General features: G+C 41.1%; 1 protein-coding gene across 2 annotated transcripts; it reads left to right on the top strand.

The window, feature by feature from the left end:
- Positions 1 to 837: 837 nt before the first annotated feature.
- Positions 838 to 10103, top strand: DYNLRB2 (dynein light chain roadblock-type 2). 2 transcript variants are annotated; one of them, XM_054048626.1, is made up of 4 exons: positions 838 to 973; positions 1548 to 1623; positions 6766 to 6933; positions 9125 to 10103. In XM_054048626.1, exons 1-4 carry the CDS (start codon positions 971 to 973, stop codon positions 9166 to 9168), a joined length of 291 nt encoding a protein of 96 aa, XP_053904601.1. In that variant the 5' UTR covers positions 838 to 970; the 3' UTR covers positions 9169 to 10103. The 2 variants fall into 2 exon arrangements, with proteins under 2 accessions (XP_053904601.1, XP_053904602.1); XM_054048627.1 differs by lacking the exon at positions 838 to 973 and adding an exon at positions 1251 to 1319.
- The last annotated feature ends 3443 nt before the right edge of the window (positions 10104 to 13546 follow it).

Here is a 13546-nt window from a genome sequence, read left to right as displayed (position 1 = left end):
TGGGGGTGGTTTTGTCTGGGTTGGTTGGGTGTGTTAGTTTCGTTGGGTGGTGGGGGATGATGGTGGTGGTTTTGTCTGGGTTGGTTGGGTGTGTTAGTTTCGTTGGGTGGTGGGGTTTGGTGGGGGATGATGGTGGTGGTTTTGTCTGGGTTGGTTGGGTGTGTTAGTTTCATTGGGTGGAGGGGTTTGGTGGGGTTTGTCTGGGTTGGTTGGGTGTGTCAGTTTCATTGGGTGGTGGGGTTTGGTGGGGGATGATGGTGGTGGTTTTGTCTGGGTTGGTTGGGTGTGTTAGTTTCGTTGGGTGGTGGGGTTTGGTGGGGGATGATGGTGGTGGTTTTGTCTGGGTTGGTTGGGTGTGTTAGTTTCATTGGGTGGAGGGGTTTGGTGGGGTTTGTCTGGGTTGGTTGGGTGTGTCAGTTTCATTGGGTGGTGGGGTTTGGTGGGGGATGATGGTGGTGGTTTTGTCTGGGTTGGTTGGGTGTGTTAGTTTCGTTGGGTGGTGGGGTTTGGTGGTGGGGTTTGTCTGAGGTGGGTTTTTTCTTTGAGGACCTGCGTTTCCAGGGGGGTTGTTTGTTTAACAAAGAGAGGCTGTTGCTGACGGCTGCTCCGCCCGCAGGGAGCTGTCCGGGGCCCCACCGCCCTGAGCGCAGCCCGCCCCCGGCTGCGGGGCCACAGCGAAGAGCAACGGGCCGCTGGGGCGAGTCACGGGAGGGGTCACACGCGCCGCGCGGCGGGGCCGGGACACGCGGAGCGGGGCCTGGGGCGGCGGCAGGAGCCGACGTCTGGCGGGAGCCGGGGAGGGGAGGGGGTTTGCGCGGGGCGGGCGGGCAGCGGGACTGTCCCTCTCCCCTCCCCCCGCAGCTCCCGCACTTCCGCTCCCAGCAGCGCTTCCGGCCCTGCCCCCATAGCAACCGTTGCGAGGAGGAAGTGCAGGTCTCACGCTGGTGACTCCTCCTGCGCGTCCCTGGCCATGGTAACGGGCTGGGAGCGGGGCGTGAGGGGCGCTGGGCGGCCGCAGTGTCAGGGCTGCGAGGCTCTGAGCGGCTGTCTGGGGGGGAGCACTGGGGGGGGGTCACTCGGCAGCTCTTTGGGGGTACAGTGGTCACTGTAACACACTCTATTACCCAGTGCTGGGCCTTCTTTTTTCTCCATTTCCCCATGGGGAGTGCTCGCCCCGATCCCCTTCCTTTGGGTGAGGAAAGCCCCACTGAGAGTCTTTGACCCCTCTGCCAAACTAGAGCACCTTACAGATGCCATTGCCCCTGAAGGGCACCTGCAATGGGATGCTGCTTACCTGGTCCGCGCTAGTCACTGCGGGGGTAAATGCTGCTGGACGGATCCTCGTGTTTTGGCACGCAGCACTTTTCTGCAGGGAGAAAAACCAAGAAGCTAGTCAGCCCTCAGTAGGGATCCAGGGGTGTAAAGGAGGGGAGAGATACCCCCCCCCACACACACACACACATTTTGATGTGAGAGCTGGCACACAACTGTATTACAGACTGTTAATTTACTTTACTTGACTGATTTCATTTTTTTTTTTTAAATAGGCAGAAGTAGAGGAAACACTAAAGAGGATTCAGGCACACAAAGGGGTTATTGGAACTATTGTTGTAAATGCAGAAGGTAAATATACTGCAGTTTAGAAATCCAAAATAAACTTCAGAGAGGCACTGGATGTAACCACTTAAATCATTGCAATATATCCTGTGTTATTAAACAATGTAACCACTTTACAATATTTTGCAAAAATGTAATCATTATAGGTTAGACTTTCAAAAATGCACTTTCAAAACTGATACATGCAAACCCAGATTTGTGCAGCAAAAATGCATGCACTTCTGTAAATCTGATTTTCTATTTTTAATATCCTGCAGCTTCTTTAATTCAAGATACTGAAAGTTAGAAACATTGCAAATTCCAGAATTTTATGAATTAGGAATTAAGTGGAGACACACTTGTTAAAAATGCATCACATTTTGTTATTTTTGTCAACTGTAGTTCTATTTTTATAATACTTTGTAGTCTGCTAGTCAATATTAATATATGCATTGTTGCTGCTGCTGTGTTGGTCCCAGGATATTAGAGAGATGAGGTAGGTAAGATAGTTGCTTTTATTGGAGAAGCTTTGGAGCTTACACAGATCTTTTCTTCAGGTCTGAGAAACTTAATATTAATATTTATAGTCGGAGACCTTGCTACAGCATCTGCCATTAAGTCTTGCTGAGAGTTGGTCAGAGACCACCATTTTTGTAAGGCTTTTTAAAGTGTGCTGTTTAGCCAAATGTGGGTTAGCAAAATTCAACCATATGATGTAGAGTTGAAAGGCCAGACTTACAGTACTGGATGGTTGGCCCTTGGCATAGCTCAGAAGGTGAAGAGGGAGCAGTAAGCAGCCCCTCTTAGAATCATTCCTCTGTTTCATACCAACTTGTTTCACATTATAATATTTTAAAAGAAAATACATTAGAAACTCACTTTCTCCTCCCAGAAAAGACAAAAATATTGAGAGAAAAATATCCCACAGCCAGAAATTAGGCTTAGCCTGTTGGGCAACAGCCTCAGGGCTGCTCTAACTTCAACCATTTCAGAGGTCTCCTTGGCTTATCGGGGATTTGGTGGAAATAGTGGCTCCTGTGTTATGCTACCTGGTCCTTAAGTAGAGGGCTGCAAGTGGGGATGAGCGGGGCATGGCATGTAGTCAGATATATCAGTCCTGTGCTCCTGGAGAAATCCCCAGTTGTTCACTTAAGCCTGTTTGTGGGGCCAAGGTTCTGACCCAGAATATTTTTATTCTAGTCTCTCCCTCCCCCAAGAAAAAACACTGCATTAAATAGTTGAATATACTGTGGTAATGCTCTGACAATCCCCTGTCACTTTCACAATCCAAATAAACCCAGTATCTATCTGTTGCCCTAGTAGCAGTTCAACAACAGAAGGGAGAAAAACCAAGAGGGAATTAGAAGTGTTCTTTCAGAGGTTGGTAAATCTTGATAATTAATTTACATGCCTGGACAGGTCAAAGATGGTTCACCGGGTCACAGAATAGCTGTTGCAAGTCAAAAGAGAAATGCGTGCACTGACATTAACAGTAATTGAACAATTGTATTGTGCCTGTGCATATTTGTGTCTTTCTATTAACAGTTTACTAGCTTCATGGTACAATTTGGTTTTAGGACGACTGTTTAGAAATAATACTATGTGATTTGGTCCAGTGAGCAATTACGCCCTGATTAACTTGCACACTTAAACTATGGACAAAAACAACCATTTAAATGGTGATGGAAGTATGACTGATCAGTGTTTGGAATTTGCAGATTAATTGATTGTTTTAGTTTTTTATGGACTAACAAATTAAACATCCATCCATAATATTTGAATAGGAAAATAACCCCAATATTTTTAAAACTTTGTTAATTTCAAGAGCAGTATTGCTTAAAATGTTGCCTACTTTATGCAAACAATATTTTTCTCATTTTTGTTGTCTTAAATTTTTAGAGGAAGAATGTTTTCTTTATTCAGATTATGGAAATTTGAGTTTCTGCTTTGTCTTTTTAAATATTGTGAATCTTGTTTGCATGAAAGAAAGCTCACTTCTCAGCATAGCTTCATCGACATAATACAAGTACAGTATGCTTTCTCTCTCAGATCTGCTAATGCACCTCATCTTCACCTACACTTTTAGTCAGGCTCTTATGTCATTGTTTAGAGGTTATCATGGTTGTAGTATCTTTAAAGATTAACAGAGTACAATCATCATCAGCTTCCTGTTCTTGGGTCTCAGTTTCCTTGCACAGGCAGGTCAGAACACTTTATCTCTCTGGTTTGACCCATTGGGGCACTGATAGATGAGCATGAGGCCATCCCTGTGTTCTGTTCCAACTGCCATCTCCTCACCTCCCTCTAGAATCTTTTTTGGCCAGAGTCAATCAAGGATCTCCCAGGACATGTGCATTTACTTCAGAGATGTTGCATCCAATTATACTTTTCACCAGGTGTCTACATTTTTCTAAAGAGATTAAGGTGCCTATTTTTAAACAAAACAAACTTGTTTTCATCTTTCTTTTAAAGTGGTTAACAATGTAAATTGGTGATAAAATTCTTGAAATAAGCACATAATATTGAACATCCTGTTAAAATAATATGTAGTAGAGTTAATTTAAGAAAAGAGTACAGTTTGTTACACCTGATAGAGCTGTATTCAATTGTTTGAATTAAAAATGTTTCCAGATTGATTCTGTCTTTCACACATATAAGATCACTAGTTTAAAAATTATCTGCCCTGGTGGTTTCTCTGTTAATATCCAGTTTGTTCCACAAACTGAGCATCAGTTCCTTTTAATCTAGAGAAGTCACTAATGTCAACCATTCATTTTCAGGTTATTTTTGGCCAGACATTTCACTTTATTTACACCTTTAGAGGCTGACAGATTTTATTAAAGATGCTGAGTTTGTTGGAATAGTCATTTGGTTTCAAGATCATATAAACTTGATATTTTTATTCATTGCTGCTTTTTAAGTGACTGTTGCCCTATCTACACAATATGTGATTATGCAGATGTTCTCTCACTAACGTAGTGCTTGAGAGCACCTGTCTTTGTCCTTATTAAATCCCTGAGTTCAGTTTCAACGTACTAAGGTTTCATAGATATGAGAGAGGGAATATATTTATTTGATCATCCTGTTATATCCTCTCGCAGTGAAAGATTTTCCTTGAACTGGATAATCAAAAATTGAGATCATTTTGGGTTTAAATTGCTCAAGGAATGCTTTTCTAAAGAAATTAGGAAATAGTTTAAAAGATCTAACTCCGGGGTCGGCAACGTTCGGCACACGGCTTGCCAGGGTAAGTACCCTAGCAGGCCGGGCCAGTTTATTTACCTGCTGACGTGGCAGGTTTGGCCGATCGTGGCCCCTACTGGCCGCGGTTCGCCGTCCTGGGCCAATGGGGGCGGCGGGAAGTGGCGCGGGCCGAGGGATGTGCTGGCTGCGGTTCCCCGCCACCCCCATTGACCCGGGACGGAGAACTGCGGCCAGTGGGGGCCGTGATTGGCCGAACCTGCCATGTCAGCAGGTAAATAAACTGGCCCGGCCCACTAGGGTGCTTACCCTGGCAAGCCGCGTGCCAAACGTTGCCGACCCCTGATCTAACTCTTAGGAACTTTTTTCCAAATATTTGTCCTCAATGTTCACTTTATCACTTTCATCCCATTGTTCCCTTTTGTATTTTCACTTCTTTCTTCATATATCACCCTTCAAATATATTTGAAAGTTATTATATTCCTTCAATACTTTTTAGTCAAGATTTACAATATTCGTATTTTTAATCTTTCCTCATAAATCAATCACTCCTTCCTCTTAAATTTTAATTGCTCCTTTCTGGATTATTTACAATGTCAAAATGTTTTGTGGCATTGGGATATGCAAAATTCTACCCATTATTTAGGAGCTGTACCATCATCAGTGTGTAAGTAGGGAGTATTGTCTCACGGGCTTGTAACATGATGCCTCTGGAAGCAGTCCAAAAGCAAGGTAGCTTTTTTTAAGTGGAGCAAAAATATTAAGCCCTAATAGTTTTGAGTTTTGCAGTTACACCATAATTGTAAAGACATCTTTTGTTCTGACTTCGTAGTCTATCAATATGGAAATTATTATTTGAGAGAAGATTACAGTTAATTCATCAAAATGGATGTTGATGTTACATTGTCAGACTTTTAGTAGTAGCTTGGATCCATATATTGTCAAACATTCATAATATTTTGGATCCATATAATGTGGACTATCTATTGTCAGCATGTTGTATTGCAATTTTAAAAGAGCAGTTCTAGAAGGTGCAATGTGCTCACCAAATGAAATACACCATTTTACAATAGTCTCCTTTGGTATTTGACAGAAATTATAAATTTCCAATCCTATTCCATCATTAAACATGTAAAATGCTTATTATATACAGTTGGCTAAAATGATTGTTAGATGGTTATATTTAAAATACACATAGTAAAAATATATAAAAAGCAGCAACATTTAATGTAATCTTAAACAGATGAGCCAATGAAACTTGTAAGTACTATGGGCTAGATTTTTAAAGGTATTTAGGTGTCTAAAGATGTAGACAGACACCTAGTGAGATTTTTTCAAAAGTTTCTAGGCATCTAACTGCCATTGACTTCAGGTTCAGAGATCCTTTTTGAAATTTGGCTGTATGTATTAGTAAGGCTAATATTTTGTCACAGATATTTTTAGTAATAGTCAGGGACAGGTCACGGGCAATAAAAAAAAAAATCACGGAAGCCAGTGACCTGTCTGTGACTTTTACTAAAAATAGCCATGGCAAATGGGGAGCTCAAATGCAGGGTCTGCACTGTGCCCACAGAGGCTGGGCAGCTTCAGGGTCCCGCTCCGAGCGGGCCCCCACTGTCCACAGCAACCAGGAATGCCCAGGGTCCCCTTGATGCCCACATAGCTCAGAGCTCTTGGGTACCCCCCCAGGCAGCAGGGGTACCCCGCAGCTCCCCACCGCTGCGAGCTGCTCGGGCTGAATTCACGGAGGTCGCTGGAAATCACTGATTCTGTGACTTCTGGGACCTCCGTGAAAAAATCGTAGCCTTATGTATTAGTATTAAGCAATGTAATTGTTTTTCCTATACAATATAAAACCCAAAATATAATGAAAAATTTCTATCTTGTTCTGTTTGCCACTTTGTTAATGTGACAGACAATACAAGAATTTAATAATAAAATTGCTTTAATATGCCTGTTTGTTTGCAGGAATTCCAATCAGAACAACCCTAGATAACTCTACAACAGTACAATATGCAGGTCTTCTTCATCAGCTCACAATGAAAGCGAGGAGCACAGTGAGAGATATAGATCCTCAGAATGATCTAACCTTTCTTCGGATCAGATCAAAGAAACATGAAATCATGGTAGCCCCAGGTAATTTAAGATTTCTGTTCCTAAAATATTGTTAAAATTTTGTGTGTGCTGTAAGTTTCTCAAAGCACAAAGCTACTGTAGAACAGGTATATGATATATGAAAACAAAAGTATAAGAGGTAACTTCTTGCTTTTGCTATAAGTCCTTTACATTTGGATAGGGTGCACATAATATTGTTCACTTCTTTTGTCTACATAGACAGCTACACTAGCATCTTGATGCATAAGGATTATAGTATACAAGACTTGAGCAAGAAGATAAGACCAGATCTCTCAGAAATGTAGGTCTAAGGGACCTCAAGAAGTCATCAAATCCAGCCTCCTGCACTTAGGCTGGACCAAGTATCCCTGACAACTGTTTGTCCAACCTGTTCTTAAAAACCTCCAGTGACTGGGATTCCCAAACCTCCCTTGGAAGCCTATTCCAGAGCTTAACTACCCTTATAATTATGTAGTTTTTCCTAATAGCTAACCTAAATCTCCCTGGCTGCAAATTAAGCCCATTACTTCTTGTCCTATCTTCAGTGGACATGGATAAATATTGCTCACTCTTCCCTTTTTAACAGCCTTTAACACATTTTGAAGACTTATCAGTTCTCCCCTCAGTCTTCTTTTCTCAAGACTAAACATGACCAGTTGTTTTAACCTTTCCTCATAGGTCAGATTTTCTAAACAATCTTTTTTTTTTTTCTCCCCTGGACTTTCTTCAATTTGTTCACATCTTTCCTAAGCTGCAGTGCCCAGAACTGGACACAGTACAAGCTTCACCAATGCTGAGTAGAATGGGACAGTCACTTCGTGTATCTTATTTACAACACTCCCGTTGGAGCTAATTAGCTTTTAGTAAACATGGCAAATGTGTTCACTTTTATTCACAACAAATACCAAACGAACCACTAATGATCATCCATCTATCGTTTCTAAGAACAGATTTTTCACTTGATACTGTACAGTATGTACCAAGCTTCTCATTGCTCATAAGAGGGTTTCTTTTACAATATAGTAGGTCATTGATCACACAGGTAGTATTAGCACCATTAATATAACAATTATGATTGAATTACTTATTTGTCAATAAGAGAAACTTGTCTAAAACTATGTATTTGTCTTGTTCATCTTAAGTACAAATGTTTTGGATTTGCTTTGGGTTGTTTCCCCTAATTAATATGGATAAGGGGCCAGATCCTTAGCTATGGCCAAGGAGCATACACCACAAATTGAGGCAGCCGGAATGGGGAGTGCAAAGGTGCTGTGACACTGGGCGTGTGCTAGACTGGTACCCCAGCATATATTATGCTGGCTGCCAACCACCCCAATGGGTAAAAATACCAGCTGAAAATGTGTAGCGTATAAAGAAGACCCAACCATGCCCCTAATGTTGTCAGTAGGGAGGGAGATGGCATTGGATTCACTATACTTGTATCGCCATAATACCCCTTTCACTGAGGTAATCCTCACAGTGCTAGATATACTGATTCTGTCGTCAGATTCCACCGGCAGCACAGTGCAAAGTGGCTGCACTGATGCCACTGATCTCACTGTTCCTACTAGCAATCATAAGTAACTCCAGTGAAGACAATACAGTTACATTGGTGTAAAACCAATATAATCAGAATCTGGCCCTGTTACTTTAAGTGATAGCAATTAGTTGACAATTAATAGTAAAAGACTGAAATCATTTTTGTCAAGCATGTTGTAAGGCAGGGGTCGGCAACGTTCGGCACGCGGCTCGCCAGGGTAAGCACCCTAGCAGGCCGGGCCAGTTTACTTACCTGCTGACGCGGCAGGTTCTGTCGATCACAGCCCCCACTCGCCGCAGTTCGCCATCCCGGGCCAATGGGGGCGGCGGGAAGCGGCGCGGGCCGAGGGATGTGCTGGCCGCGGCTTCCCGCCACCCCCATTGGCCCGGGATGGCAAACCCCACGGCCAGTGGGGGGCCGCGATCGGCCGAACCTGCCGCGTCAGCAGGTAAATAAACTGGCCCGGCCCGCTAGGGTGCTTACGCTGGCGAGCCCCGTGCCGAACGTTGCCGACCCGTTTTAGGGTGTAAATTAAAAAGTTCCTTTCTGTTAAGATAGGAATAAATCAATCAGGGCAAACTACCAGTAGCCAGATGTTAATATTTCTGTAATATTTTAATTGTTCTTTTTTCTTGATGATTTTGATTAAAATATTCTTGTCTCTCTTCACAGATAAGGAGTATCTTCTAATTGTTATTCAGAACCCATGTGAATAGACTTGCCGCAACAATATTTTTAGAGACACCAATGCAGCTGTACTTTTTAAAGTAATAATCCTTTATTGATATTTATTTTCAAACATACCACTAAGTTCTTACATAATGTGTGTAACTTGTCATTGCTGAAACTTTTCCAAGCTAATATTCTCAGTTGTTGCTGTACTTTAACTTATGCTTGAGCAAAACAAACATTGTATGTGTAGATAAATACTCAGAAGAGCAACAATAGAACAAAATATTTAAAAAACTTTTGTTAATGGATTTTCTGGATAATTCTTGTAACTAAAGAATTCTCTTTACATCACAAGTTTAGATTTTTTTTTTTTTAAGCAGCAATCACATTTCATGGAAATTAGTAACTTGTGTATGTACTTGTAACTGTACCCATATAAACTCAAGAATACAGGGTTAAATAGGTTACTAATCTCAGTTCCATTGGGGTAAAGAGGACTGTGTTCTGTCTCTGTAATTTCTGCATTTTGATCATTCTAAAGAAATAATTTTACTTCCACCTTATGCTATCTTAAGTGCCCTTCAATTTCTAATGAACAAATGAATCACAACAGCTTCAGTTAAATATTTTAAAGCTAATGCTGAAGAAAGGTCTAGATGAAGAGAATGGCCCTTCCACCTTGAATTAACGCAGAACTGTTATTAATTTGTGTTTACTGGCAATTCAAAATAGTGCCTCTAAGTAAACTCATCAGAACTCTTGATAAAACACTCAAATGTGTCCACCTTCAGATCCAGCATGTACTGAATACAGCGAGCCATTTCTTCCAGCATATTTTGCAACACTGCCACAGATCTTGCAGTTCTCTCCAAAATTGGAAACCTGTTCAGACCATTGTTTTAAATCAGACACTTAAAGTGTATGTAGATTTTCACGTTACTAATGATTCTTTAAAATTAAAGTTGAAACTTTTCCAGCATCACTAGGTCAAGAACAGTTTTTTTTAATGCTGATATTTCATCATAGGGCAGGGGGTGGGAACAGTCTGGAAATTGGGAGAAGAAAAAATAAGTGGTAGGAAGCCTGGCTAAAGAGACCCAGGAAGAAAATGAATCCAGTTGCTTGGGAATAATAGAAGGCAAAGGGGTGGTTATTGATGGTACAGCCACATTATCATACCTGCTTGCTGGGTGACAGTTGAAAATATGAATGGCTGTCATGAAAAGGACCATTACATGGAAATAAATATAGCAAATCAATATCTTTACATATTGAAGTAAAATAAAGCAGAGCATATGTTTGAACATTAGTAATGTACTCTGTGCTGTACAAGAAAACACTCCCTACTTCCTATAGTCTTTCATCTAAATTATTAACTCTAAATTATTTAAAATGACAACAGTTCATTAGTGAATGTTGGCAAATATAGCCATACTGTACCAAAACTAAGTTTTCCATTTATCAACTTCCCTAGTTCTGCGGTACTAATGCTTCTTAACAGCAAACCAGTCATTGTCAAATGTCTAACTTTTATTCTATAAAAAAAATACTTTGGCATTTTGTGGGATATCCTGTGTAACAAGTCAAAGTCAGTGTGTCTGGCTTTCCTTTCACTCTAGTTAGCATCTGGACTAATTCTACTGAAATTGACAGTCACAGCAGTGTTGAAGGGAGGAGATTTAGCCCCATTCTTCTTATTTGTCTATTTTAGATTAATTTTCTTTTTTGTTCACAAATAACTAAATTAATATCCAATATATTGTTTTTGCATTATATTACTCCAGCAAAATGCTGAAGTTAGTCCTTACTGTGTAATATTTTCTAACTTGTCAAAAATATCATACATGGCATCACCTCTTAACAACTTCCAGCGCCATGAAAAATGTCCTTCAGTCAGACACGGCAGTACTCTCGTGCATAGAGAAAAGCTTTGTACATGGCAATATTTGTTCTTCACTTTTTTTTAATCTTTCTTTTGTGTGGGTAAATTTCTTTTCCAGACTTTAATCTGATATTATTGAAGCAACTGATGATCACTTTGGTTTGGGTCCCAATTTATCAAAGCACTTGAAGGGGTTAAGTTCATCCCTATTCAATAGTATACTTAAGTTCAAAGTTACATTTAAGCATGGATTTAAGGCCAGTTGAAATTAGACTTAAGCCCATGTTCAAAAGTAAGCACAGACTTAATTGCCAAAAAGGGGCTTCAATGTACAGAAATGGCCTATAAGTCATTATATGCAATCTTCAAATGTCCAAATAATGCCCACAAATTCATTCCCATCACAACTCATGTTAGAAGCCCTGGGAGTCATGGATGCAGATATCCTATCTCCTAGAACTGGAAGGGACCTTGAAAGGTCATCAAGTCCAGCCCCCTGCCTTCACTAGCAGGACCAAGTACCAATTTTGCCCTAGATCCCTAGGTAGCCTCCTCAAGGATTGAACTCACAACGCTGGGTTTAGCAAGCCAATGCTCAAACCACTGAGCTATCCCTCCCCCCTACAATCTGAGGGCAAAGTCTTGTCTCCTGTTGGCTGTGTAACCAGTGACAATTGCAGTGAAACTGCAGGCTGAGTTCTGTTCCTTAGTGTACTGTAGAGTCTTTACCGAGGCTCCTTACAAGCTGTGCAAGTATATGCAGTATTAGCAACATCCTCATTACAGAAGATAAATATATAATGAAATATCCTGCCATTTGTATTTCTATTAGAAAAGCTACTGGATAGCTGTGGTTTTTCAACAGACAAAGGTAAAAATTGTGTGAGTATCCATAATCTCAATGGAATCTGCTGTCAGCAGATTCATCTGAACAAAGGTGGGCAGTAATAGAAGGAAAAGCAGAATCAAAGAATGAGAAAGTAATTTTAAAATTACAGTACGAAATTACACCTCTACCCTGATATAACGCGGTCGTGGGGAGCCAAAAATCCCTACCGTGTTATAGGTGAAATGTCGTTATATGGGGATAGCGATGGCAGGGCTCCAGCGGTGATTTAAAAGGCCCGGGGCTCCCCACAGCAGCCGAAGCCCCGGGCCCTTTAAATTGCTGGGGAGCCCCGCTGCTGCAGCGGCAGGGTTCCAGCAGTGATTTAAAGGGCTCCCTACGGGGAGCCCAGGCCCTTTAAATCGTCATCCAAGCCCCGCTGCCGCAGCCTCGGGGTAGCAGCGGCAGGGTTCCAGCAGTGATTTAAAGGGCCCGGGGCTCCCCGCAGCAGCACCGCCGGAGCCCCACTGCTACCGCGCTATATGCGAACCCGTGTTATATCTGGTCACGTTATAGCAGGGTAGAGGTGTATTACTTAAGACTGCTCAGGCTATGGTGAAGTTGGTGTTTATGTGATAGAACCACCAGTGTAATCTCTACCAGCCAATTGTATTTAAAATCCTGATAACATTTAACCAGGAGAAAAAGATAATTTCAGTGACATCCATAGTATTCTTTAAAAGACTAATTTTCTGGACAATCATTGGCCGATGGACTAAACTAGCATGTTCTGAGTTAATCAAAATGCTGCTTTTCTCTGAGCAACAATTACTCTATTGTTCCAACATCCATCTGACAAAATGATATCAACATCACACATTTGGGATGATAAAAATAAACTCTTTTAATTGCAATAGATATCTGTCGCCGGATCATTCTCCCACTTTAAAAATACAGTAAACATCTTGGCTTTGCCTCAACATTTATTTCTGACTAATGTATAAGCTCTCCTGAGACACCACCTAGTGCCAGTCATCTGTCCAATTTACAATAATAATACAAGCCAGTTGTTTATCCGCTTCAGGTTTTGCTTATCTGCCACTTAGCATGAACATCTTTGATCAATATATTTGCATATTGTAGTTTGTTACAAAGTGGGCTGTGGGCATGCGTAATTCAGCTGGATGAGATATGCACTTAATGAGTTAGTGTACATTACATTCTGCATGTAGAAATATTCAGGTCACACATTTTTCAAATGTACTTTCAGCTCAACCTTTCTGAATTTTAGGTAGATGGGTTTAACATGAGTAAAGCATTGTTAGAATTCTTCTTTAGGAATCGATGAACGAATGATTCACAAACTCCCTACAAGTGACAAAAAGTACATGATCTAATTGATTGTATTTTGATTTGTCACCTCTGCAAATCTGTAGGAATTTACAAGTCACCCCTCTTGCCAAAACAAAAACAGTGCATCTTTATGCTACAGAAGATTTTTAAAAGGCATTTAGTAGTGTAAAAGAGGGTATTAAATATTCAGTCACAGCAGGCTAAAAAGTCCCATTTTTGCTAACAGAATTGACTGTGTTCATAGATCATATAGAAAGCACCAAAAACATAAATTGGAATTCCCCTAACTCAATAATATTTCAGTGCCAGTGACTAAGGTTTCAGATCTTTGTTTTTTGTTATGTGTTACTAATACTCACCC

Source organism: Malaclemys terrapin, chromosome 14, assembly GCF_027887155.1.
Source record: "Malaclemys terrapin pileata isolate rMalTer1 chromosome 14, rMalTer1.hap1, whole genome shotgun sequence".
NCBI lineage: Eukaryota > Metazoa > Chordata > Testudines > Emydidae > Malaclemys > Malaclemys terrapin.
Note: the sequence above shows the minus strand (reverse complement) of the source record. Positions and strands in the feature narration are given on the sequence as shown.

Excerpts from the sequence above, each read along its gene's own strand:
- DYNLRB2 (XM_054048627.1), top strand. The coding sequence starts at position 1,251 with ATGCCATTGCCCCTGAAGGGCACCTGCAATGGGATGCTGCTTACCTGG. Across the intron at positions 1,320-1,547 it reads CCGCGCTAGTCACTGCGGGG|GCAGAAGTAGAGGAAACACT; the intron begins GTAAATGCTGCT and ends TTTTTTAAATAG. Across the intron at positions 1,624-6,765 it reads TATTGTTGTAAATGCAGAAG|GAATTCCAATCAGAACAACC; the intron begins GTAAATATACTG and ends GTTTGTTTGCAG.